This window comes from Apaloderma vittatum, unplaced genomic scaffold (genome assembly GCF_000703405.1).
Source record: "Apaloderma vittatum isolate BGI_N311 unplaced genomic scaffold, ASM70340v1 scaffold573, whole genome shotgun sequence".
Classification (NCBI taxonomy): Eukaryota; Metazoa; Chordata; class Aves; order Trogoniformes; family Trogonidae; genus Apaloderma; species Apaloderma vittatum.
The window spans coordinates 83,633-107,537 of NW_009709570.1; the positions used below are offsets into that span (position 1 = coordinate 83,633).

At 41.9% G+C, this 23,905-nt stretch overlaps 1 protein-coding gene across 1 annotated transcript; it reads left to right on the forward strand.

Annotated features, from left to right (window-relative positions):
- Positions 1-387: 387 nt before the first annotated feature.
- On the forward strand, positions 388-22,770 carry ZDHHC8 (zinc finger, DHHC-type containing 8). Its single transcript, XM_009866961.1, has 10 exons — positions 388-571; positions 4,872-5,029; positions 7,852-8,024; positions 8,719-8,821; positions 12,112-12,203; positions 13,913-14,045; positions 14,898-15,015; positions 15,755-15,864; positions 18,774-19,810; positions 22,599-22,770. Exons 1-10 carry the CDS (start codon positions 388-390, stop codon positions 22,768-22,770), a joined length of 2,280 nt encoding a protein of 759 aa, XP_009865263.1.
- The last annotated feature ends 1,135 nt before the right edge of the window (positions 22,771-23,905 follow it).

A 23,905-nucleotide genomic window follows, 5' to 3' on the forward strand; every position in this document is an offset into this window, starting at 1 on the left:
GCGTAGTGAGGAGTGTGCTTCTCTTTGTAGATCAGTGATTTAAGAATCTTATTCTGCTTTACACCAGTGAAAATTGAACGTAATAGCAGCTGCAGCAAGGCTGTACAGAAGGTAAACAGAAATGCAACAATGGGATGAAGCTTTTATAGAGAGAAGCAAAATGCCAGGTTGCAAATAAGGCAATGGGGTTGCAAAGCCCTATGAGCCATGTGGACAATGGTGCTTTCTGTGCTATGGAACAAAGCAGCTTCACAGAGGGTGTCTGCAGTTGCACTTTAGATCAGTGAAACTGGTTCTATGGAAATTTCTGTTGTTAAATTGCAAATTCAGCCTTGTTGCATGGCTGGTGCGGCAGGGACAAGATACTTCTCTGTGTGATGATGATGAATGGGAAGAAACTACATGTTACAGCCCAAAGAGCCCTTACCTAGAACCTCTTTTCTCCACAGGTGTCCCTGGTTGACAAAAGCCATCTCCCCAGCCATCCCAGTGTACAATGGGCTCGTGTTCTTGTTTGTACTGGCAAACTTCAGCATGGCAACTTTCATGGACCCTGGAGTTTTCCCACGAGGTAACAGAGAACGGGACCACTGGGAGGGGGGATTTGAAAACTCAAGTCAAGGGAGGTATCAGGAATCTAAAGACACTATTTGCTGACTAGTCTCCTTTTTTTTCCGGTATTCTTTCTTGTAGAGTTTATTAATTTATTTATTTAATATAGTCAGCTGGCAGTAGAGCTGGGATGGTAGTGAAATGCTGGATACCCTCCATCTCTCTTCTGAGCAAGGAGATGTCGGTTGTCCTTGCACTTGCTCAGACTTGGCAGTCAAGAGCACAGGGTTCTCCTTGAGTAGCTCTCCTGACTGATGTGATTTCGATTGCCATCCCCTGTGTCAGGCTGGCACACTGGATTTAAGTCACTGTCTTCACAATAGGTAGCAAGAGCATGGTGGAGGGGAGAGGCAAAACTTTCTGAAACAGCTTCATCAAAGCGAATGCAAAAGCATCGAACGCTAAAAAGGATAATGATTAAGGCTTGCCTTAGTGTGTCTAAAAATGTATATGTTCGAAAGATATGCCTGCTTAAATTAGTACTGATTCACAGCTGATTAAATAGGATAAAGATCGCTCAGCTTTTGTAATGGGAACTACAGTGCAGCTATCTCTTTTAACACAATCTAATGAGAGAATTATCACCTCATTTTATCCGTCTTCCAGTAATTATTCACATGCAGTTTGCAGCAGAGACTGCTCTAGGGAGTCTTACTAAACCAGTGGATCTGTACTTTCTGCAAGCTGTGCTTTCTCACCTCTATTCACTGAATTCAGTATCTGTTTGGTATTGCTACCTGACAAGAACAAGGTACCTGTACTGCTGGCTCCCCTGAATAGCAAGTGCAAAGTTTCTCCAGGTAACTAGGTCTAATGCTAAGCATCTGTCTGCCATTCCTTTCAGCTGAAGCTTTTGGACCCCTGATTAAGTGTTGCAGCACTGCAGTTAAGGAAGTAATTGTGTGCAAAGGCCAACTAAGGCAAAGGCAAGATTCAGTCATTTGTGCAAGATTAAGTATTGCAGTATTTAGGTGCTTAAAATTACAAATAGGCGCTAGTAAGTTTTTCAAAAGAACTTAAACTCTTAGAGCTTTTAATGAGCTTCTGGGACTTTTTAGTTCCTCCGTCTCAGCAAATGCTTTGGATGTGAGGTTATCGAAAGCATCCATACTCTTTCCTTTTGTGGGAGGAGAGCTGGAATAAAGTTGTTCAGTTTTGAAAACCTCAGTCTGGGAATCGAGTATCTTTTTGTGACGCAGTTCCCTCAGACCAGAGCCCTGTGAGTGCTCAGTGCCGAGGGTTTTGTAAATTCATACCTCCCTTTGCACTTGCCAAGGGTTAGGGCTGGGCTGGCCGCTAAACGCAGACAGATGCTCTCTAACCCCTCTCCCTTTGCAAAGGGAAGTGAAAGAGGCAGAGAGACTTATGAATTGGAAAACTAAAAGAGCTTTGATAAAATGATAACAGTACTAATAACTTCCTTTTGCAAACAAGTTCTTTATTTTGGACTTTGCAATTAAAGGGGAAGCACATAGGGAAATCAAATAGAAACTCTGAAATGTTTTCATTATCCTTCCATCTCCATTAACACAAGGAGTCAGGAGCAAAGCAGGAAGGGGAGGAGTTCCTATAGTTCACATTTCTTCTCTCTCTCTTTTTCACTTGTGGCATTTGCCTTATGTCTCTATGCTGTTCATGTCCCTGGTCTGGAAGAGGCTGGGAGCAAGGGGAAAGGTCAAAGAGAGGGATGGAAGTCATCCTGGAAGAAAGTGATCGAGTAGGAATTTAGGTGCATGAAAGGAGCAAACTGATAAGGAAAAGATGGAAAAGACTATAAATACCAGTGCTGGGAGGAAAGAGGAGCAGATGTTATTTCAGATCACAAGCATGCATGTGAAAAAGCTATCACCACCCCACGCCGCCCGCAGAGCTGCCAGTGCAAGGAGTTCAGAAATTGTAGGAGTGATTTTAAATGAAGATACAATAGATCTACTTGCTTTCTGTTATCCAAAGTAGGTTTAGTCGTCTTGGGTTTCAAATTTCCTGCAGAACCAAAACAACGAATAAGCAATACAAAAGCTGATATTCTCATGAAATCACGATTCCTGTAAGGAAGCCACTGAAAATCATATGTTATAAAAGCACAAGACTTGGCTGCTTTGTGTCAGTTGGTCAGAGTATGAGAATCTGTGTGGTAAGATACATTCCTCTGCCAATGTATTCTTCTGCTCAGATCAGTGAAAGCTGGAAATACACATTTCTAGTTATATCTTATGAGCATACAGCTTCTCTGGCAGATAGAACTTGGGCTATGAGGGGAAGTAAACCCATCTCACTCTTGCATTGTTGGAGAGGGCCTGAATCAAACTCTCAGCTCCATTACTCACTGTTAAATAATTTTTTAATTTGTTGGCTCTCTGAGTGTTTCTGGTATGAATCAGGATTGGCTCTGTGCACGTGAGTTGCCAGTAATACACCAAAATGAATGAGAAGGAAAGGAAGTATTAGGTCACTGAAATTGGGGTTAACCTGACAAATCTGATTTACAGTCTGAGTTGAGACTGGCAAGGCTCGTTGCTGGCTAATGCCAACTACAAACTGACTTCCAATATTTTTATGTGAATTTATTTTACATAAACACTTAAAGTGTGTGCCAGTTCTGCAAGACTAATGTATTTATATGTGTGTAGGTCTATGCAAGGTGCAGACTTTTTGTTTGTGTGGTCAGGTTTTTTACAAGAGCTTAAATGGTTTGACTGTTCTATTGTCTTGTTTTCATATGCCCACATGTATTATATAGCATGGGCTAACTTATAATAGTATTGAAGAACCTACAGATTGTATTTATAGAAGTGCCTAAGGGATTTAGAGTCTAGCTTGCACCAAGACTTCCAATGACTAGTTATGAAGGAAAATTATAGAGAATAGTGCCAGCACAGCATTTTGCTGCCATGGACAAACGCTAATCCAGAGAATACTCTTGCAAGGTAAATACTGTAGCTGAGCTAGATCCCAAACTCATCTAAGTGAAGGGAGGAACTCCTTCTGAAGTCAGTGGAAATTGGATCATGGTAACACATCTAGAGAATATTTAATATAGAACTAAATGACAGTGATTGATGCCCTGCTGGGACAATATTATCAAATTCCACCTAATTTGGAATCAGTCAGCCAATGCCAGCTGCACTATAATGTTTAACCAGTTGTTAAATAGATCTGAATTCCTTAGATTTTCTCTATCAAAAGGAAGCAAATAAAGATCACAGGAATCTAGAATAAAAGATGAAGTTTCATGAGTGTCATTCTCACTTTTTCCCTTTTCTTCCCAATACATGTTTGTCTGTTATAGACTGGCTTTTATTTTGTGCATTTACTTTTGAAATGCCTCTTTTCTTAAACAGAGCAGCATTTAGCTGAGATGATAAACCATCTGCCCTCCACGTTGCCCCTAATAAGATGACTGTGATATTGTCATCCTCATCTCTCTGTTGGTGAAGAGATCAAGGCCACTAGATCAAGGCCACAGAGTAAGAAAATTAGAATACAGGCCTTTCTGACTCCCAGCCCTCTGCTCAGATCAGTAGACCATGCAGCCTTTGAGAGAGGTGAGATCTTCCCAGTTAAATACCATTACCAAAGCAAGAGCATCCTGGGTATGCTCTGAAGAGGTGAGCATGGGGTATGCTATAAGGAAGTAAGCACTGGTGCAAGCATTTTTCACGGGCACACAGGGTGCTTCAGAATGGTGTATCTCACTGTGGCATCAATCTCCCCAAAGCAACAGGTCTTTAGGATGGTTGTGGGCTGACACTAGAGGGCTGAACAAATCATCGTCATTTAGGGTCATCTGGGTTCCTTTCTGGGTTTGAGCTAGCACAGCCTTCTAGTATTTGTCAGTGTAGTTTCTTTCCCTGTATGTGCTGGTAGGCGTGCATTGAATTTATCCCAAATGCACGCAGCAGAACTTCTCACAGCAAGGGCTTCAGTGATTTCCATCCCCTCTTTGACCCTAGTCTGCATCTCTTCTCATTCATTTGGGTTGTAAATGCTGGCTGAGACTCAAACACCTCTCGTTTTCCAAGGGCTGGTGCATAAGGCTGCACAGCACTTCTGTGGAAGGTGCTGAGGTGAGCCCTGATCGCTGACGTGTTCTGCAGCCCAGACAACCTGCTCTGGCAGTCCATCACTTCCATGACTCCTTTTTGTCTGACAAGCCCAGGAGCATGTGCAGTGCCCCTGTATCCAAGGCACTGACTGGATTAGCTCTTTCCTCTTTACCCTCTGTTGTTTCCACTAACTTTTAGTTTTGCATTGAGCAGCAGATGAAGATGAAGATAAAGACGATGACTTCCGAGCTCCACTCTACAAGAATGTGGAGATTAAAGGAATCCAAGTACGGATGAAATGGTGTGCCACCTGCCACTTCTACCGTCCTCCACGCTGCTCTCACTGCAGCGTCTGTGACAACTGTGTTGAGGTAACAGTTCTGTTGATCATTTAATTTGGAACAAACTGGTGCCTACATTAGTGGACAAGCAGAGAAGCTAGAATGATGGGTGAGCTTTAGGAAAACCAAACTCAGAACTGAGTGAGTGGTTCCCCAGTGAACAGAAAGACCCCATAGTTGTTTCAACACCCCAGCTTACAGCATGAACTTGTTCATGTTTCTGATGCTGCTCGATCTGAATTATGGGGCTTTCATGCTTCTTGATGGCCCTAGGGTCTTGGTGAGGCACCCAGGATTTTTAAAAAATAACCCCCAAACAACAAAATCTGCTTTTGGGCCATAAACATCTGCCAAACTTTTAAGTACAGAGTTTTGTATCCACAGCAGTGTGTTGCCAGGGGGGATTTTTTATTGCTGAGCTAAAAATTCCACTTCTTAAGGATCATTTCTGCTCCAAGGTCTACTTTTTTTTTTTTCCCCCCCCGATAGAAAGATGAAATCTTTAATATGTCTGAAATATATTCAGCTGTGCCACTAAAATGAAAGGAATTGCTAATCAGAAAGGGAAAAAATATCAGAATCAGCTGGAATGCTGTATACACCATCGTTGTCCTAATCCTCTTTGCCATAAGCAAGAGAACTGTCTCAAAGAAAGCAGCACAGTTATGTGTGAGAGAAAGCCTGCTTGGGTTTATCTTGTGTCAGTCATTTTCTCCTTCAGGGCAATATATATCTAAGTTATAATTATCTGGAAGCAGTGCTGTGCCTAGTAACCATCAATAAATAGGACAAGGCTGTCCTGTTGTGGAGACCCTTAGAAGGATGTGGGGTTTGAGAAGATGTAGAGTAAGGAGCTGCCAGGGTCCCTGGGTAGAGAGGAGTAGCCACAGATATTCATAAGTTGTGTCACACAATTTCTTTAGGCTGCAGTGAGTTGTTGAACAGAGCTGAATTTTTTTGTGGAAAACTCAAATTGTATATTCCTAGTTGTAAAACATAAATGTTTTCACTAATTTTAGATCCTGAGGGTTGTTTAGATGGTGGTAAATTGTCAGTTGTCCCATGGAATTTCTTTCTTCTGCTTTCCCCAGTGGCTCAGCTTGAAAATTCATTTTCAAGAAATGGAGTTTTCTCAGAAAAAGATTGCTCAAAACTCACTGGTATAAACACTTGCTGTTTCATGCTGCCATAAGGCCTCCAGGGGAGTCAGTTTTACAGCAGAAACGAAAATGGGAGAGAATCCAAAAGTAACCTAAATAAAATCGCAGAATGCAATGTGGCTCTGCCTAGTTCTCAATAAGTTTTATTGATGATCGTATCAATTGAATGCCCCTTACTGTTCTAGTGGGTACATAAGAAACTCTGCTTGTATAACTAAATTATAACTGCTGTGGAGGAATATAGGCAAAAAGCATTAATGACTTCTGAACCGATAAATCATGGTCCTAAACAGCATGCTTTATTGAGTCTTGTGATGCTTATTTCCCACTCCCCTATCTGTTGTGGAAGAGCTTGGAGTCAGTGATACAAGCAACTCTACTGGCTTTTCCATGTGAAACCCATTAAGGATTGTAATTCACATCTTTTCACTTTCAGTCTAGAATGTGCAACATTTTTTTTTTCCAAAATATAAAACTTCTGAGCTGATTTGATAAAAATGAACAAACAACTAAAGCTAACAACACTTGCAGAAATAAAACCAGTTAAAACCTAAAGCCTGCTGTGACCACAGAGGCCCAAAAATTAATCTGTGACAAAAGTAGTCAGATTTCTGTTTTCTTTGCTGTCGATACTTACGTAGTTTCATAATCTGTAGACATTTTGAGCTGCATTCAGTACAACCAGGTTTGCATGATACACATGTTCTATGTCACAGAATCATAGAATTGTGTCAGCGTTTTAGATATAGCCTGTAGTGATCTTTATTAATTTGCCTCTGTCATTTTCTAACGTGCTTTGAGAAAGCTGTAATCCATTTCATTGTATTTTGTAAATTTTTGTGCAAAACTTAATACAGAAGCCTCTTTGTCATCATTGAGAAATATTTTAAAACAGCAGCACCACAAAACAAAGAATAAACGATTCATTTGTTGATGTAATGACTGTACAATATCTGTTCCGAAGAACACAGAAATAAGAAGGGTTTATTTCTTGCACCTGATCTTGTCTTCATGTCAAGAATAATCCCACTGAAGACAGTGGATTTACGTGTTTACGGAACTGTGTAAAGGCACATGAAAGATGCCTGTGGCTTGCCCTCATTATTAAATCTCCTGCTAAAAGAGAGATCTCCTCTGACTTTATGAGGGTCTTTGAGCTTTTGACTGAGACAAATCATTAGGTTTGGATTCATAACTATTAATGAACTTGTGCAGAACTTTGCCGTGTCTTATCCAGCTGTTGCTTTTATTTGGGGACATGCTTGGTAAAGACATATCTTCCGTGATGTCCATTGTTTAAAGTGGATTCATTCAGCTACAGAAATGTGGGGCAGAGAATTCTGCAGCACTATTGCATATTCAGAGCATTCTAGATTATAACTGCTTCATTGTAATTGACTCCTTATGCTATGGATGATAAAAAATTAGTGCTTCTGCTGCTGGCAGATAAATAGCCTTTTATATTTTTATATCCTCTCTTCAAACCCTATGAACACTCAAGTGCCTCTCCAGCCATAGATACAGAAACCACTTGGTCTTAAGAAAAGCCTTATAAAGAGAGTCTGGCGTGTTGTAAAGCTGCAGGACCAGCCTGATGTAATTTTCTGTGACATTCGTTCAGATTTGTCTCTAAATGATGTATTTCCTTTCACCGTTTCAATATTGTTCTCTGTCTCTCCCTCTCTTTACAAGGATTTTGACCATCACTGCCCATGGGTCAACAATTGCATAGGACGGAGGAACTACCGCTATTTTTTTCTCTTCTTGCTGTCCTTAAGCACACATATGGTTGGAGTATTCACCTTTGGGCTCATCTTCGTACTAAACCATATGGAAAAGCTGGGAGCAGCTCATACTACCATTACGTATCCTTCGTTTTTGGTCTTTCAAATCTCAAGGTGGCCTTGAGGAAAAAGTGAAAGAATGAAGCTGAATACTTGTCTTCCCAGCACTGGTGGAGATCTACTCTTCCCCTGGTCCCCCACTGGTCTTCCCCTGTGAATGCTTAGTGCAAATTTTCCACTGTCTCCAGCTGACCTTTGTAACCATCGATGACTCTCAGAGCTATAGTTGACCTTTTGTCTATCTCAGTCTTTGCCAGAACAACCAAGCAGAAGGATATGCTGCCTCCCCAAATTTTACTTCCAATTGGGTGTGACTTTAAACTGCTGGATACTGTTTACTGTATTTAAAAATCTGTTACTATATTTTAGAGCACAGTTTGCCCTGGAAGCAGCCCACCTGCATTCTAGTGTAATGAACGAACTGCAGACTCTACGGGGTGCTACCCCTGTTGGCAGAGTAGTGCAGAAGGGACTTGACAAGATGGTTAGAGCTAGAATCAATGAGTTCACATATTTTTTTTAACCATTGTAAGGATAAAGACCCAGACTAGGAGTAGATGGACTTGACTTTGAGTTAAAATTTACTTAGACCTAATTAAAGGTGAGGGACACCCTCCCTAATTCCAAGATTATTTTTTTCTCCTTTTCCTCTCCCTCTCCTTCGTAGCCTGTTTTTCCCTATACTCATCACAGTTTCTTTAACTCCCGGATACAGAATGGCTGTCATGTGTGTGGCTGGCTTATTCTTTATTCCAGTAATTGGTCTCACTGGCTTCCATATCGTTCTAGTGGCCCGAGGACGCACAACAAATGAACAGGTAAAAAGTAATTCTTCCTCTGTGTTTGTGACTAAGATGTTGAGTTAGGAAAGAAAAAGTTAGCAAGACAGCTGGGTAAAGCAAAAAAATGATCCAAATCTTAGCGGTAACACTCTTACTGGAGCTTTTGTGAAGATCTAGGAAGTTTGCCTAGTTTTTTATTTCCATATTTTTTTCTTGAATGCATTACAAGCAAAGATTTCCCCCATCTAACCACAAAGGATCATCCCAGGCTTATTTGTCGTTTATGGCCTTGAAATAGGTTTTATATGGTGAGTACCATCAACCCCAGAAGTTCGAACTTAATGAGTCAGACTGAACAAACCATGAGACTGGATGAAAGAAAGAAAGGAAAAGATTAAATCATCCTTTTGCCCTGTCTCCTGATATTTTGAACTCCCCCAGCTAACCCATGCTGCATATAAGATCTGAGCTAGCTCTTTGTCTTACTCTGTCTCTCTCTTGTTCTCCAGCGTACGTGCACACGCACACAGAGAGGCGATTGGATCTAACTTGTTTTGCTTCTCCAAACCAAGTGCCAACATGACATCTTGGGCCAAAAAGCCTGTAAAACTTTAGTTCCCCTGCAGTTACTCAAATATACGTAATCCACAGCCCCTGTGTGAGTGGTCCAGACCCATGTGAACGTGCGTATCAATAGCATGATACGGGTGATAGAGCTCTAGTGATGGGATCGATAGCGTGCCCCTGCCGTTCGTAAGGGGCACTCAGCTAGAAAGCTTGACCCTGGGTCACACAGCGTCCCAGCACACAGCATTCTCAGCTTTCTTCCCAAGGCTAATGAGTTGTGTGCATTCCAGTGCTTTACTCTTTCAGAGCTCCAGCTCCAAAGCACTCCTCACACATATGGGGTTTTTTCCCTTATTTTTTCACATTACACTTCTTTTTCACTGTTTTTCTTTTTCAAATGCCTTTCTACTGCTCTTGCATCTATGGGTGCTCACTGTGGGCGCAGCAGTGGGCTCTTCTGGCTGTCCTGTAGGCTGATGTGTCATGCTTATGCAGTTTGTATGGCCACTGTGCGGACTGTAAGAATTGAAGACATCTGTCTGAGGCCAGGCTTTTGCAAACCACGATGAGATTGTCTCCTATCCCACAAAAGACAATAAAAACTTGCGTCCTGAATAGTGTGGGAGGTTTACATAAGCGAAGAATCCGAAATCATCCTGAATTGTTGCCTAACAAATCCTTTGAACAAAGCAGGCTTGCCATAGATCTTAAAAGGCTTTTCTCTGTCCTGCTCTTGATTTTAAAACTGGGTTTGGCCAAGTATTAGGTTTGCTAGTGCTAACAATAGCAGCATGAAACCCAGGCATTTTGGTCGCATAGTCCAAATCAAGGTCTGCCTTAGGCTTGTCTTTGTGCAGTGATAAAAACTGTCCATGAAAATTTTAGGCTGAGGAGGAAGGAAAAATTTAAGTTAAAAAAAATTAGAATTTAACTTTTTGTGTTTGTGGCTACACTAACATTTAGGAAGACTGAGAATTTTGCATTTAACTTGATTGAAATAACTATTGGAAAATACATCCTATCTTCTTTTGATTTCCTGAGCTACCAAACCACTTGATATTAATTCATATTCCCGTGCCATTTGCTGAAATATAGATATAATCTGGTCTTAATTTCTGTTTACTCATATGTACTGCCTATCTGTAACTGGAGGATGGATGTTCCCAGCCTTCAGGACCCTTTCAAGTAATTAGAGCACCAGACCAGGAGTGGTGCTTCTGAGATCTGCTCCTGGCTCGGCCACTATTTTAAAGAATTCACTTTTCCATCGCAGTCTCAGTATTGATTCTCTTTTCTCACACTGTTCATTATCTGCTGTCAGCTTCCCAGTTACAATATGCTCGGCTACACTTGTCCTCTTTTCCCTGTACATTTTATAGGCCAGTTGTACAGACGTTCTCGGTGCTTTACTGCTTATTTTTGGTATTTGTTCATTCCAGAGTTTGTAGGTTTTGAGCATTCATGGTAGGCAGACTGTGATTTAGGAGTGGATAGTGGCTGAGTTTAGATGTTTGTGAGCTCTCTGAATGCCTTTGAAAGTCTTGTATGGAATCAAAATATAACCCATAACCCAACATCTGCTCATACCCTGGTATTTTTAGTTTCAGAGTAGAGTAAATAAATATCTTTCCTTCTGGGACTGCTTTCTATCAGTGTATTTCAAACTACTTTAGAAACCAAACTGATATAATTAGTATTATAATCTGTGAGTTTGAGAAATTTTATTTTCATATTGTGTTTGAGAAAACGGGCACAGAGATACAAAGTGCTTTGCCAGCATCTGGCACGAGTCAGCTTAAGCCAGGGATTGAATGCAGATGTGCCAAATGTCCCAGGCCCATGTTCTAGCCATCAGGTTACTCTTCCAACACTCAGAACTTCCAGCAGTTCTCCCTTGGCCTTTTAAAGAGTTTTTAAGTTCTATCAAAGAGGCCAGCATAATATATTGCAAAATCATTTAATCGTTATTTTCCGTGCAAGTAATTAAAGTATTTCTGGTACTCTGTAAACTTGTTGCTAGATCAGAGCTATGAGTTGATTAAACTGCGTTACTTGCAAACAGCAGCAGTAATGTTTTTAATGGCAATGACTGTTAATCTCTCTGGCTTTATTGGTATTTATCCCCATATGGTTACTTTCAAGTATCTGCCTGTAGAGTACAAACCCTTTATAATGCTTATGAAGCTTTGAATGGATCCTGCCAGTCTAATGAGGCTTGGCTTTTATTAAACAAGCTCATTTCCAAGCAAACATTGTAACCACCAGGGAGTTCCTGGCACCCTCTCGCATAAGGCAGTGGTTCGTACTGATTGCTGCTAGGGACGGGATGCTGACAGAGAGGAAACATTGCTCTCATCCAACGTTGGAATGTTGAATTGATGTTCCTGTTTGCTTGGAGGTGACTTGCCAAGGCAGAGGAGTGGAAGTGACAGGGGAATGAAAGGAGCAAAACAGGATGTTGGGCTGACAGCAGGCACAAATATGCCGGAGTGGTGTGGAGAGGTGAACCTGACTGCTTTGAAGCCCAGTCCCAGTGAGCTCAGTGCTCCTTTGGGAAGGGATTTTTAGTTGGTGTCACTAGAAGTAGCTGATGGAGGTGCTGTGCTAGAGGAGAGAGGAGGTGTAGCATTCAAAGAAAAATTATCTGTTTGGGAAGGAGTCAGGTCAGAGCAAAGCATACTTGTTCTTGGCTTTCTAAGGGTTGGATGATGACATTTATATAACCAGAAATTTGAGTGCTGTCCTGAATATGTTTCCAGGTGACAGGTAAATTTCGTGGGGGAGTGAATCCTTTTACTCGAGGATGCTGCGGAAACGTGGAACATGTGCTCTGCAGCCCCTTGGCTCCCAGGTAAGAGGAATACTCTCAACTGGGAATGAGGGAGGTAGGGTAGTTGTTGGGACGAAGGGGAAAAAAAAAAAGTGCTTGATTGGGCTGAGAAGTGAAAGACCATTGGTGAAATAAAAGGGAAATAAAAGGGAAATAAAGCAAAACGCTCCTGAAGGCAGAGCTTTGTGATAGCTGCTTCAGTGTTGCATGGCTGTAACAAGCAGCTGCTTTCTTCATGAAATTCATAACCCTCGTCCCAGAAATGTGTATTTGGAATGAATGTGTCAAATTATGTCAAGAGCTGATACCCTTGTCTTCACCAGCTTGTTTATCCAGTGGATTTCAGTAACAAGGTAAGTTTCCATATGCTGTCATGTTCCCAGCACGACTTTTTGCACTGTACAATCAATGCCCAGTTAGTCTAGTCTGCTGGAGATAAGGAGGAAATCAAAAATCAGCCTTTCTTCTTAAGGCTTAAATCTCATTTAAGGCTGCTATGGTTTTCAATCTCACTGGCACTTTCATTATCATAAAACAGATTTTTGGTGAGGTCTACGTCATGAAACTTGGGATTTTACTTACGGCTTTCTATTTTGAGGAAAATAATTTATCATTTCACATTTTGAAATCAGGATTTTAATACAATAGATCAGATGGAGTATAAATATCCAGGGTGCTGAGCTGTCCAGCCTGCAAACGTGTTGATAATTATACTACAAGAAGACCTATTTGATCCTTTTCAGGGTGTTAAGCAATTCCAGACCCTGACACTATTATCTGCCTTTTTTTTCCCCCTTCACTATGCAACAAACAAGTCTTAAAAGACTTTTATGTATGTTAAAGTAAAGACACTGGAATTGGTGCTTCTCAAACATCAAAAAGTGAAAATCAGGACAAGATACTTTAAGAGAGCCAGCTATTAGAAGTTCGTAGACAGTCTTATTAAGAGACGGGCATGAGCACTATCGTCACGGCTATTCAGCAAGTGGAATGTTTGTGTTTTGTGTGTGTTTGTGTTTGCGCCTGTGTTTTGTTCAAATCATCCTGTATAGTGAAAGTCACTGAGCCATCACTACTAGAATGTCCTATTCACTAGATAAACCAGAGACAGCTTGTGTATGTATTGATATTTATGCACTGTACAACCACTGCCCAATTGCACTTGCAGAATTCTAGTCCACTGGAAAGAAATCCAGTGTCTAAAGTCAGCTGTTTCCCTTTAGATTTGTTGCTTCCTATAGACCTGTCTGTTTCTTTTACTTCCATTTATTGGAACATGCTAAACATGCCACAGAAACAAGTTACTGTGTGGTAAGCTAGAACTGACAGGACATCATCTTCTCCATGTTAACTCCTCATGTGCTGGGTCTTATTCCCCCAGTCACCGTCTTGCACCGCAGGGTTTCATGTTAACTAGGTAAGATCTAGTAAATCACTTCTATTGGTGGTAGGCCTGTCTTTCTCTCTCCGTGTGACCCGTACTCTTGTCTGTCAGTGCTTCAAAAATTGCTTGAGTGTTTTAATGCATCCTCTCCTTTTGCTCACTAAAAATATCATTGATCTTTGTATTGCTTTTTAATTATTACATCAGTTGAAATAAATGGAGTTTGCTTACTTAAATTCTGACACATTCTTAAATCATACCGGGGAAGCAGGAAGATTTTCTTGTCTCTATGCCTTGTTCTTAGGTTATTTTTTATTTTAATGATGACTGTTGAACAATTAATCAGGTATGTAGTTGAGCCCAAGAAAAAGCAAGCTGTGAGTGTGAAGCCTCCTTTCCTCAGGCCTGATTTATCTGAGCGGCAGATTACGGTGAAGATCAGCGACAATGGGATCCAAGCCAACCTCAACCGGAGCAAGGTAAGGCTGCTGTTGAAGAGCATGGATTGAGCATTATCAAGCCTGGGAATGAGTTTATCGCTGAAAAATCTTTTTGAGATGATGCATAGTTTGGAGAAAATTGTAGAGATCAAGTTCTTGTCAAATCCTTTATCCTCTGAAAGTAACCCAGGTTCAGTAACAGCAGCTCTTGATTCAGTAATATCCCTTTTTAACAGCTCTATAGTACAATTCCTCTGGGCATCTTTTGGAAGAGCTGCTCTTTGCAATAGTTATTTTCTGTCCCAACAGTTGTGACCTCTTAGTGTTCAAATTAATTTTAATGAACTTAGCACTGTGCAGGAACCCCTGTAGCACCAGGTGAGCTGTTCCACTTCAAAGAAGGTTTTGAGCTTCCAGACTGCAGGAAGGCTTGTTGTCCAGTGGAAGGAATATTGGCCCAGAAGCTGAGTTTATTCACTTCTTTTTTCAGTTTCTCCTGGCATGAAAGAAAGAGAAGAATTTGTTTAGTCATTTAAAAAGCAGTGGATTCAAAAGAAGCCACCTTGCAAGATTTTTGTGGGTAGTTACTTGCTGAGAGCTGCCTGGAAAGTTGCTGAAAAATCCTAGCAAACACCACTTTCTTCTACCACGGATTAACTAGTGTGATGATAATGTTATTTAACGTGCCATATAGACTAGGATAGTACATTTAAAATTATACTGGCTTGTTATGACAATGCTAATTTTACATGACAGTCCTTGTCTGCAGTGGATGCTAAATCATGTTTGTCATCATAGGTATAGGTTGTTCTGTGGTACATCCAGCACTCTGACATGTGCTCTTATTTCACCAAGTTGTGGGTAAGGGTTGATTCTTTGGTCGTTTTTCAGTCTAAAATTAGCCTGGAAGGCTTGGAAGATAAAAGTATGGATGTGCAACCACCTCTCCCACCCAAAGGAGATCCAAGCAAGTACTCCGAGCTAAAAGGGCAGCTGGGGACCAGTGAAGGTATAGTTGTGTGATCATTGTTTTATTTTTATTAATAAGAAAATACTTCAGCTTCTTTAAAGGGTTTAGGGTATTCTTTCAAAACAGTAATGGGATCTGGATGAAGGGATTTTTTTCTATTTATAGGAGTTCTGAGCAGGGAAATAAACAGCAGGAAATGGAAAGAAAAGTCAGCTTGAAGTGGTTCATTCCAGCATAGGTTGGATATTTTATATCAGTTTTGCAGAGTTTTTAAGCACTTTAAAACTTCTTCCTCAATCAATGTTAAAAAGAAAAACATCGTTTTGAACGGAGGAATAAGAAATAGTAGCATGAAATCCTTAGGCATTACAAACTGAATTATTTAATTTATGAATATGTGGAATTAAAGCTTTGATGCTATTAAGAAAACTTTTTTTCAGACTGAAAAACAGCTTGTTTTTGAAGTAGTTGAATTCAACCCAAATATCTGGTATTTCAAATTACAGCAAAATTGCTAGTCACCAAAGTATGTCCCCCCACTTTATATGTTATGCCTTGATTCTTCTCTTTAGATTGCTGACCTGTCAGCAATATACCGTTATTTCTACAGGGGCCCTATTGATTTTGATGGAATTCTGCACAAAAGTATTGCAAGTTTTATTCATTCCAGAACAGATCTGTTTGGAGAGGAACATGAATAGCAAGGAATTATGGGAGATAGATTTCTATCCACACATTTTAATAAAAGTCCTTTTTTTTTTCCTTCCCCCTTTTACAGAAGGTGGCCTTTCACCCAAACTTATCAGCCCTCCTACACCTGCCATGTACAAGTATCGACCAGCTTTCAGCAACAATCCCAAAGTCCACTACCACGCTACGGCTGAGCAGGTGAGCGAACCTGGATGGATCTGCTCCCAGGTAACACCAGGGGACTCGGAGCTGAGGATAAATCCACTGCAGGGCTCTAGCGAATGTCAGAGTGTAAAAGTAAATAATGACACTTGGCATTGTTGTGTGAGAGTGTGTGTTTTCACTGTGCTCCTTATGAAAACACATCTGCTTTTGCAGCTTTCCTCTGTTGAGCTTGACACATCCGTCCTCCTGACAGGCGTGCACTGCTGCTTCAGCAGCGTCTCGGCCTGATCCTGAGACGCTGAGAAGTGTCACCTTCCGTTGGCTTCTCCTGACACAGGTGCCAGCTCACATTCACTTCAGAAGGAGCTGGGCATGCTTAGTGCTTTTCTGGATCAGACCCTTTAGCCAACAGACAACATGCTCAGTGATTCATTAAGATGTCAGCTTGCAAAACAGAAAAAACTTTTAAAGCATCCCCCAAAATATTTCAGTTAGAATTAATGGAAGATTCCTCATGTTTGACCTTCCTTAGCACCTTCTCAGCACATTTGGGTTATATGGAAAAATCTAACTTCCTAACACTCACATAATTTCCTCCTAGCAAAAAAACTGAGGCCCAAACAGTTGGAGAGACTTGCTCTGGAACTTTGACTGTTTTCTCTTTTGCTTAGGAATTTTGAAACAATTTACACTGTTCCCTTTGGAAGCAGAGAGTAAAAGTAAGACCACTGTTAATAGGCTTGGTTTTCTCACTTATTCCTCGTGGATTTGTTGCAAATATTCCTTTTCCCCACCAGGACCTGAGAACAGCAGTTTGAAAATCACTGATCTAACTTGTGTATTTGCAGCAGGTTTTCACACACCAGTGGAGATACCCTTAAAACACACGTACCACACACAATGCAGTTTTCATATAATTAATTTAATCAGATCCTTCAATGTCATCCCTACGATAACAAGAAGGGAGTGACATAAGTAAGGAAAGGAAAATATGGTAGATACATGTCATTGACTGCAACAACACTGGAATAATACAGAATGGTCCTTAAATGGTGAAGAAAATTTTTCTAGTACCCTTTGAAGAGGAAAATGGTGGTAGATGATGGAATTCCAGTTACCAGGGTTTAGTCTTGCTACAATAATTGTAAATCTTATTCTCTGGATTTGTTCACTTAATAAAGATTGGCTTATAAGTACAACAGTATCTTCACTGTGTACAACAAGTTTAATATCCTAGCATCTTCACTTTAGTACGTGAAAAAGGGCTTGACATCCAATTCAAAATACTCTATTTACAGGCATCATTTAGCAGTTTGAGCTGTGTAAGCAAGAGTATTTTGTGTCATGATGCCAGAAGGCAGAGAGCCACGGAAAACAAGCTTGTTTCATTCAGTCAGTATGCAGCCGCAGATGCAACATCAGTACTGGGTGGGTTCTGAGGAGGCCCGGAGACTGGGGCAGTGCTAGGGAAAAACTCTGAGGGTTGCTGTTTTGATCCCAACCTAAAAAGATGTTGTTACTACAGGCTGACTGGTGTGTATATGATGAACTCTCTGGACTTGTTCAACGTTATAGTAGTCACAACTTCCTAGTAGTCAAATGGGAATATTATAAAAATGAGTTCGCTTGGCAAGCTGGTAGGATAGCATGTATTTGTGTGCCAAGCCATATCTAAGCGTAGGGTACAGAGGGAGACTAGCTGGTGTGAGGAATATCACGTTGTCTCTTCTGGATCAGTTCTTCAGCCTGTCAATGCAATTCTGCTTTTGAGCAGGGAAAGCTGTTAGGAAAGAGAGATCGGGACTCAAGGATAAGTAGCACAAATATACTTACAAGCTATGTCATTGCTTTCTCCTCCTCCTTTACAGGCTGTCACTTGGTCTCATTTTTTCAGAGAAGGCCAAATTTAGCACCATGCTCTAGAAGATAGTGAGCTGCTGTTTTGCGTATTTCCCTATCTTCTAGCTCAAAGAAAAAAAACTTGGAGAAGATTTCTGAATAAACCAAATTTTTGCCAGTTAGGCTTTTTTAGGATAATCTTCCCTTAAAAGAAATGAGATAAAGAGCAAACTGCATTGACTGTGTTTCTGATTAAATATGTGACTGATAACAATTGTTTGCAGAGCCAGTGTAGCCAGTTTATTGTACCTTATAGCAAACCCTTTCTTAAAAATAACAGCGAACATTATTTACTTAGTGCAGGCATTTTAAGTGAGCAGAACTGTAAGCAATCTTTCACAGAGTAAAACAAAGTGAAGTCCTATCTGTTTTCCATGAACATAAATAAATTATGGCCTGTGTTTTCTTCTCTGATGTGGCAATTCTCTCCTATAGAAGCAATAAAACAGAAAATTGCTTCATTTTGTTGTCTAAATGGTAGGAAGGAGCCTCTCTGCTTTAATTAAGCTTAGGTGCTTATATTTGAAGACTTATGACCAGAAATTCAGCATTACTGAATATTCATGGCTCTGAATAAAGTGGATAAGAGTGTGCTGGTCCCCAGTGTGTTGAAATGAAGACTAAAGTATTTTTGACTCAGCACACAAAACCAGGCATCTCTCAACTCTGGAGCTATTTGTAGAAAATGAAGCGAAGTGCTTTTTCCAAGGGCAATATTATCAGATTACAATCTGATTTACTTTGAGTCTCAGTTTAGAAGGTATCTCATTCTGTGTTTTTAGTGTCCGTGTATTGACATTGGATTGACACTACTGTCAGTATTATTTAGCACTTACTACAAGTATGTCCTTCTTGCTTTTAAGGAGCTTATCCATATGCTAAACAGGAGTTAGGAGGTTCCTTAGAAAGATCCTGTGTCATAGCTGGGCTAAGAGTCTGAGAAAAGACTTCCAGCTTCTTTTCTTCCCATGCAGTCACCATGGAGAGCAAACCTGTACTTACATATCATTGGCTTCTGTTTCTCATATTCACCTCTGTTTTAGATCACGATGCAGGAGGGACACAGTCAAGGGGCTTTGATAGAAGAGGATGGCAGGAGCCTTGATTACCAGTCCGAACCCAGCTTGGACATCCCCAGCTACCGGAAGAGCTCCCTCCACAAGACCTATCAGTCTTCCCCACTCCAGATAGATTCCTTTGCTATCAATTCACGATCCCTGAGCCTGAAATCTGCTGGCAGGAGAGGGACAGACAAAGTGCCCCTCCATCCAATAAAGTCTGAAGGGGCAGCTTCCACCCCTTACAAAAGCATCTTTTCTCCCAACTCCCTGTCAAACAGAAATGGGAGTCTTTCATATGACAGTTTGCTAAACCCCATGTCGCCCTCGGGAAGGAAGTGCATCGCCCATTCTGCCGTCAGCTCCGTTGGGTACCACTCCCCGTATTTATCAGCCAAAATGTGCCATCTACGGGGGAGCGAGCTGCAGCGCCAACCACCGCAGAGCTTCAGCCCAGTGCTGGGGAGTCCAGCTCCACATCAGCGAGACCCCTCCCCAGTCCGCTATGATAACCTTTCCAAAACCATTATGGCATCCATCCAGGAGAGGAAAGAGATGGAAGAGAGGGAGAAGCTCCTCCACTCGCACCCTGATTCGGTGTTTGCAGACTCAGGTGTCTATGACACCCCTAGCTCCTACAGCCTTCAGCAAGTCAGCACGCTCTCTGAAGACCCGCGCAGCATGGCCATGAGATACGGATCTAGAGACAATCTCATGGCTGCTACCAGTTTTAGCACAAGGAATCCTCTACTGCAGTCCTCAGTGTCTTCACTTTCAAGTGCAATGACAAGAGCACCAAGGACTTCCACAACCTCTCTGCAAGCTGATTTAGCCAATAATAATGTCCAGTCACATCAAGCACTACAGGGCAGGGTGAGCAATGGCTCCTACAAATCTCCAGGCCACCAGGTCCCGTCGTCCCCCACAGGGATGCCTAGGTCACCCTCTTACGGAGGCCCAAAGGCTGTCTCATTTGTAAACACTGTGGAAATTACGGAGGTGCAATCAGTAGGAGCACAAAGGTAGGTCCTGCTTTAGGTGCTGCTTAGCAATGTCTATCTGCTTGCGAGCAAAGGCAGAGCGCTGCGCTGGAGGCATGACCCAGGTTACATCTTTGCAGTAGGCCAGTGAGGGTGGGAGGTTTGTGTGTCCCATTGTGCACAGAAGGTTGGAGGTATTCTAGTTTGCATCCTAAAGGAAGGCTGGATCCAGCCATTGCTTGGACACGAGAGACAAAGCTGGGATCGCAGCATGTGCAAGCGTTCCCTGCACTAAGGCAAACAGGCTGAGACCACTCCTGGCAATTGTGCTTGGCACAGAGAGCTGTGTATTTAGCTGTGTTGAGTGTCCCATAGCGGAACACTGGTGATAAAAGCACAGGCTTCCTTGGCATTACCTCAGGGTCTCACTACCCCCTTCCTTTCTGTGAGAAAGCGTGGGGAGAGAGAGAGGATTTGCTGTGCCGAGAGCCTGAGTAAGGAGTATCCGAGGAAGATCATCATCTGCAGCTTCTGCATGTGCTTTCTTCTGGAGACTACAGGGCTTGGAAAGTCTGAAAAGAGCTCATGATCCCATAGGGGATGCAGTGTTTCAGTCAAGTTGGGGCCTGGGGGGCTCATCAGAAATATCTAGGGATTTTTGAATCTGGCACTTACTGCACTGTGCTGTTCCCTGGTTAAGGTCCTGTGTTTCTCACTCCAGTATTGTCCAACATTTGGGGAAAAGTTGCTGAAATGTGGGGAACCATTATCGTAGGCGTCCTGAAGTTTAATTCCAGCAAGTTCTTCCTCAGTGTTTTCAAGTGAATTGCAGTTGTTACAATGATTTGTCTACTGGTGGGAGATCTGACTTTCAGGAGGTAGACAGCTGGCTTTTTCCTCTTCATATGTATTAAAGAAACAAGTCTGTTTCAGTGAAAGAAAACCTGTGGACTTTCTTTTGCCTTTCCGCCCTCTGTTTGAGACCTGGATGCATCAGCTGCTGCTGTTGTATGAAATGTATGATGCTGATTTGAAAAGCTGTTTGCCTTTTCTGTCTCTAGTTCTTGGTTATGCTTTCAGCCTGGTGGTGCCACTGCTTTTGTGTTTTGCTTGTTTAAAATGTTGAGCCTGTAAAGTCATTTCAGTTCAGCTCTTTGAAGTAATGAAAAATACAGTGTTTGGCAAAAGTGGTGTAGCTATGAAAGTAGCTACAGATCCCATCAGATGTTAGAGGAAGTTGCAGATGTATGATACCATTGCAGAGGATCATTTTTACTGAAGTTCTTAAAGTCAAGTCAAATACCTAGATTAATAAATAAATAGCTTAATAAACTTGGAGTTTTTTACCTACTGCAGTAAACCTCTCACAGGCATTCTGTGCTTTGTAAAAGTAGCGCAGTTTCTCTGTCAATAACACTACAAATGTCTTCCCTTTCTCCCCTTTCCTCTAACACTCCCCATCTCCTTTCTGCTGTTGTTTCAGAAGGCAGACTGCATTCTTCAGGAGAATTTCAGCACTGAATTGGGGCTTTTCTAATCCTTCAGCGAGGCAAATGTAGAATTTGTTCACTGCGTATTTTGGCTGTCTGGGGATACAGCAGAGTTTTACAAAACCGCACAGTATTTTTCTTTATCTATATGTGTTTTGCTGGTTCAGATACCCACAACTCCATTCTCTAGTGCAAGCGTGGCTTAAAGATGTAGCAGAAGCTGGGCTGGTGTGAGCTGATGGACCTGCTGCTCCAGCTCCAGGGTACAGCTGTCAGACCAGGTTGCCACATAAAAAGTGCTTTGGAGCTATTCTGAGCCTATCAAGAGCTGTGTAAGAGTCCTGGGTAGGTTGTTTTGTTTTGCAGACACATATAAAGAAAGAAATTACCATCTGAATACAGTTAATCCATCAAACCCTCTGGCCTCCAGCAAAAGTCAGGGTGATCTGAAATAGCTCAGGCTGTCTCGGTTTGCAGGCAGAAAGTGTTCTCTTCTGGAAGGTATTTCAGCCCCTGGTCACTGCTGCTGGCATCAGCCAGTGCTAAACTTCAGACTGAGTTAAATACAAGCAGACACCCACTGCGCAGGGGAAAGATGTGAGAATACAGCAGACCCTGGTTGTGCTGGCACTTCCAGAACACATGCAAGTTCTTTAGTAGGTTTTATCTAATTGCTTTGTGAGTCTTGGGGATGAGAGACGTTAAGCTTTAGTGTGCGGTGGCCTAGATTTAAAAGATCTTTCGAGGAAAGCCTGTTGTCCATGCTCTCTGGCAGTATGTCACAAGAGAGGAAACTATTTTAAAGAGTCCATTGGAAATATGGTCTTTAATTATAAGCATCCTAGAGTGCTTCCTGACCTGATTCAGCTTGCGTCTTCTGTTGTAAAGAAGTCTTACGCTTCACCTCTCCTATATCTTTCAGAGATGAGCAACATAATTTAGTTTAACTGTATATTTAACTGGGAAGTGTTTTTTTTATGAGTATTTTATTTTTGATTGTAAGGCAGCTTGGTTAAGGTCAGCAGTGATGACAGTTAAACCCTCCTACGTTCCTGTAAATGTTTATGCAATTGTTTTGGTCCAACAAAGCATTTAAGCAAGCAATTAAATGAACAAATATTACTGGGGTCTGATCCACTAACCTAATGGCCGGATGAATTCTCTCATTTCAGTGGCTTTTCATCAAGTATATCGGCTTCAGCCAGGTTGCTCCCATGCTTGAATATTTTGCAGCGCTGGGACTCAGGGTAACAGGGATAATTGTTTATCCCCAGTGAAGCCATTCTGCTATCACAATTTAATCACTGACTTTGCATCTTTTTATATTTCTTTCGATGCAGGGATGAGTTGCAGTTGAAGACACCTCACAGTAAAATAAATGGACAGCCAAAAGGAATATCCAGGTTGGGTTCAACATCAAGTTCCCAGGGGACACCTGTCAGCCCTGCTAGACACTCAAATGTTAAGAAGGTGTCTGGAGTTGGTGGAACAACCTATGAAATTTCAGTGTAACATAAAATTAATTAAAAATAAAGAGCCATCCACTCAGCCAGCCATGAAGCTAGGAGCACTGTGAAGACTCAAATAACAACAAAGAAGGAGCAGCAGCACCTGGCCACTCTCCTTTTCTTGTTTTGGGTTTGTTCTGTTTTCTTCTTTCTCTTTTGGCCAAAAACCAGCTGCAGCCTTACATTTGAGGGAATAAAACTGTTCAGTCCATCAGACTCTTCCTGAACTGACAGGAAGGAACTGGCTGCGACTTAACACCACAACCACAGAGCGGATTTCTTTCATGCAAGAGAGTGCTAAAGCCATCGTGCGTGTGTCTGTCCAACAAACCTGTTGCCTACCAGTTGTGCTGTGAAGAAGTATGCTCAGTCCAGGATCATTCAGTTTTGCCCGTGCCCCTTCGCAGTTCTTCTGGCCAGCGATGTGTCCGGCAGGAGTCAGAGGCCCAACTGCTGTTTCCCTGCTGACGTGGAGAGCAAGCTGCCCGCGCTGGGCAGGCTGCCTGTGCAAGAACGGCTCCGGCTCCCGCAAGCGTTGCAGGTTGGTTCCTCCTCCTGGGAAGCAGCAAGGCAAGGGCACCCGGGCCACGAACACCATGTCATCTCAGAAAGCTTCCCTGGTCCCAAATGGGAGCAGGACAAAGTATAACAACAGCTTCTCACCGTCCGCCATTCGCCTCCCTGTGTGTGAAATTGTGTGTGTGTGCGTGCGCGCATGTTCATCTCCCGTGGAAAAGGACCGTGACACCAGTAAGGATCTTCCACTGACTTCTTGCTCCCTCTGGTTTTTAAAGGCTTCTCTGACTCAGAAAAAAAACCCAAGCAGATAAGAAAGGAAATGTTTGGATGGGAACATATTTTAAACAGCTGTCAGCTGCTTTCCCTGCACCCTCCTTATTACCTGTTGGATTTAGGCAATAACATGTTTTACTGCCTTGCCCTGGTGCCGTCTGTGTAATCCTGCAGCAAGGTTATCTTGATCTGTTGAATTTACAGTGTGTGTAACTGAGCCAAGCATACATCTAAAGGATATACATTTTCTGTCTGCCTAATTACTAGCACATTCCCTCTGATCTTCAGTACTGTTAGACAAAGGATTTTCCATTTGGGTTTTTTTCCCCAGGGAACAACTTTTTAAA

Coding starts and splice junctions, on each gene's coding strand:
- ZDHHC8 (XM_009866961.1), top strand. CDS start 388: ATGGGAAGAAACTACATGTTACAGCCCAAAGAGCCCTTACCTAGAACC. Junction 8,025..8,718: donor GCAGCTCATACTACCATTAC/GTATCCTTCGTT, acceptor TCCCGGATACAG/AATGGCTGTCATGTGTGTGG. Junction 12,204..13,912: donor TGCAGCCCCTTGGCTCCCAG/GTAAGAGGAATA, acceptor ACAATTAATCAG/GTATGTAGTTGAGCCCAAGA.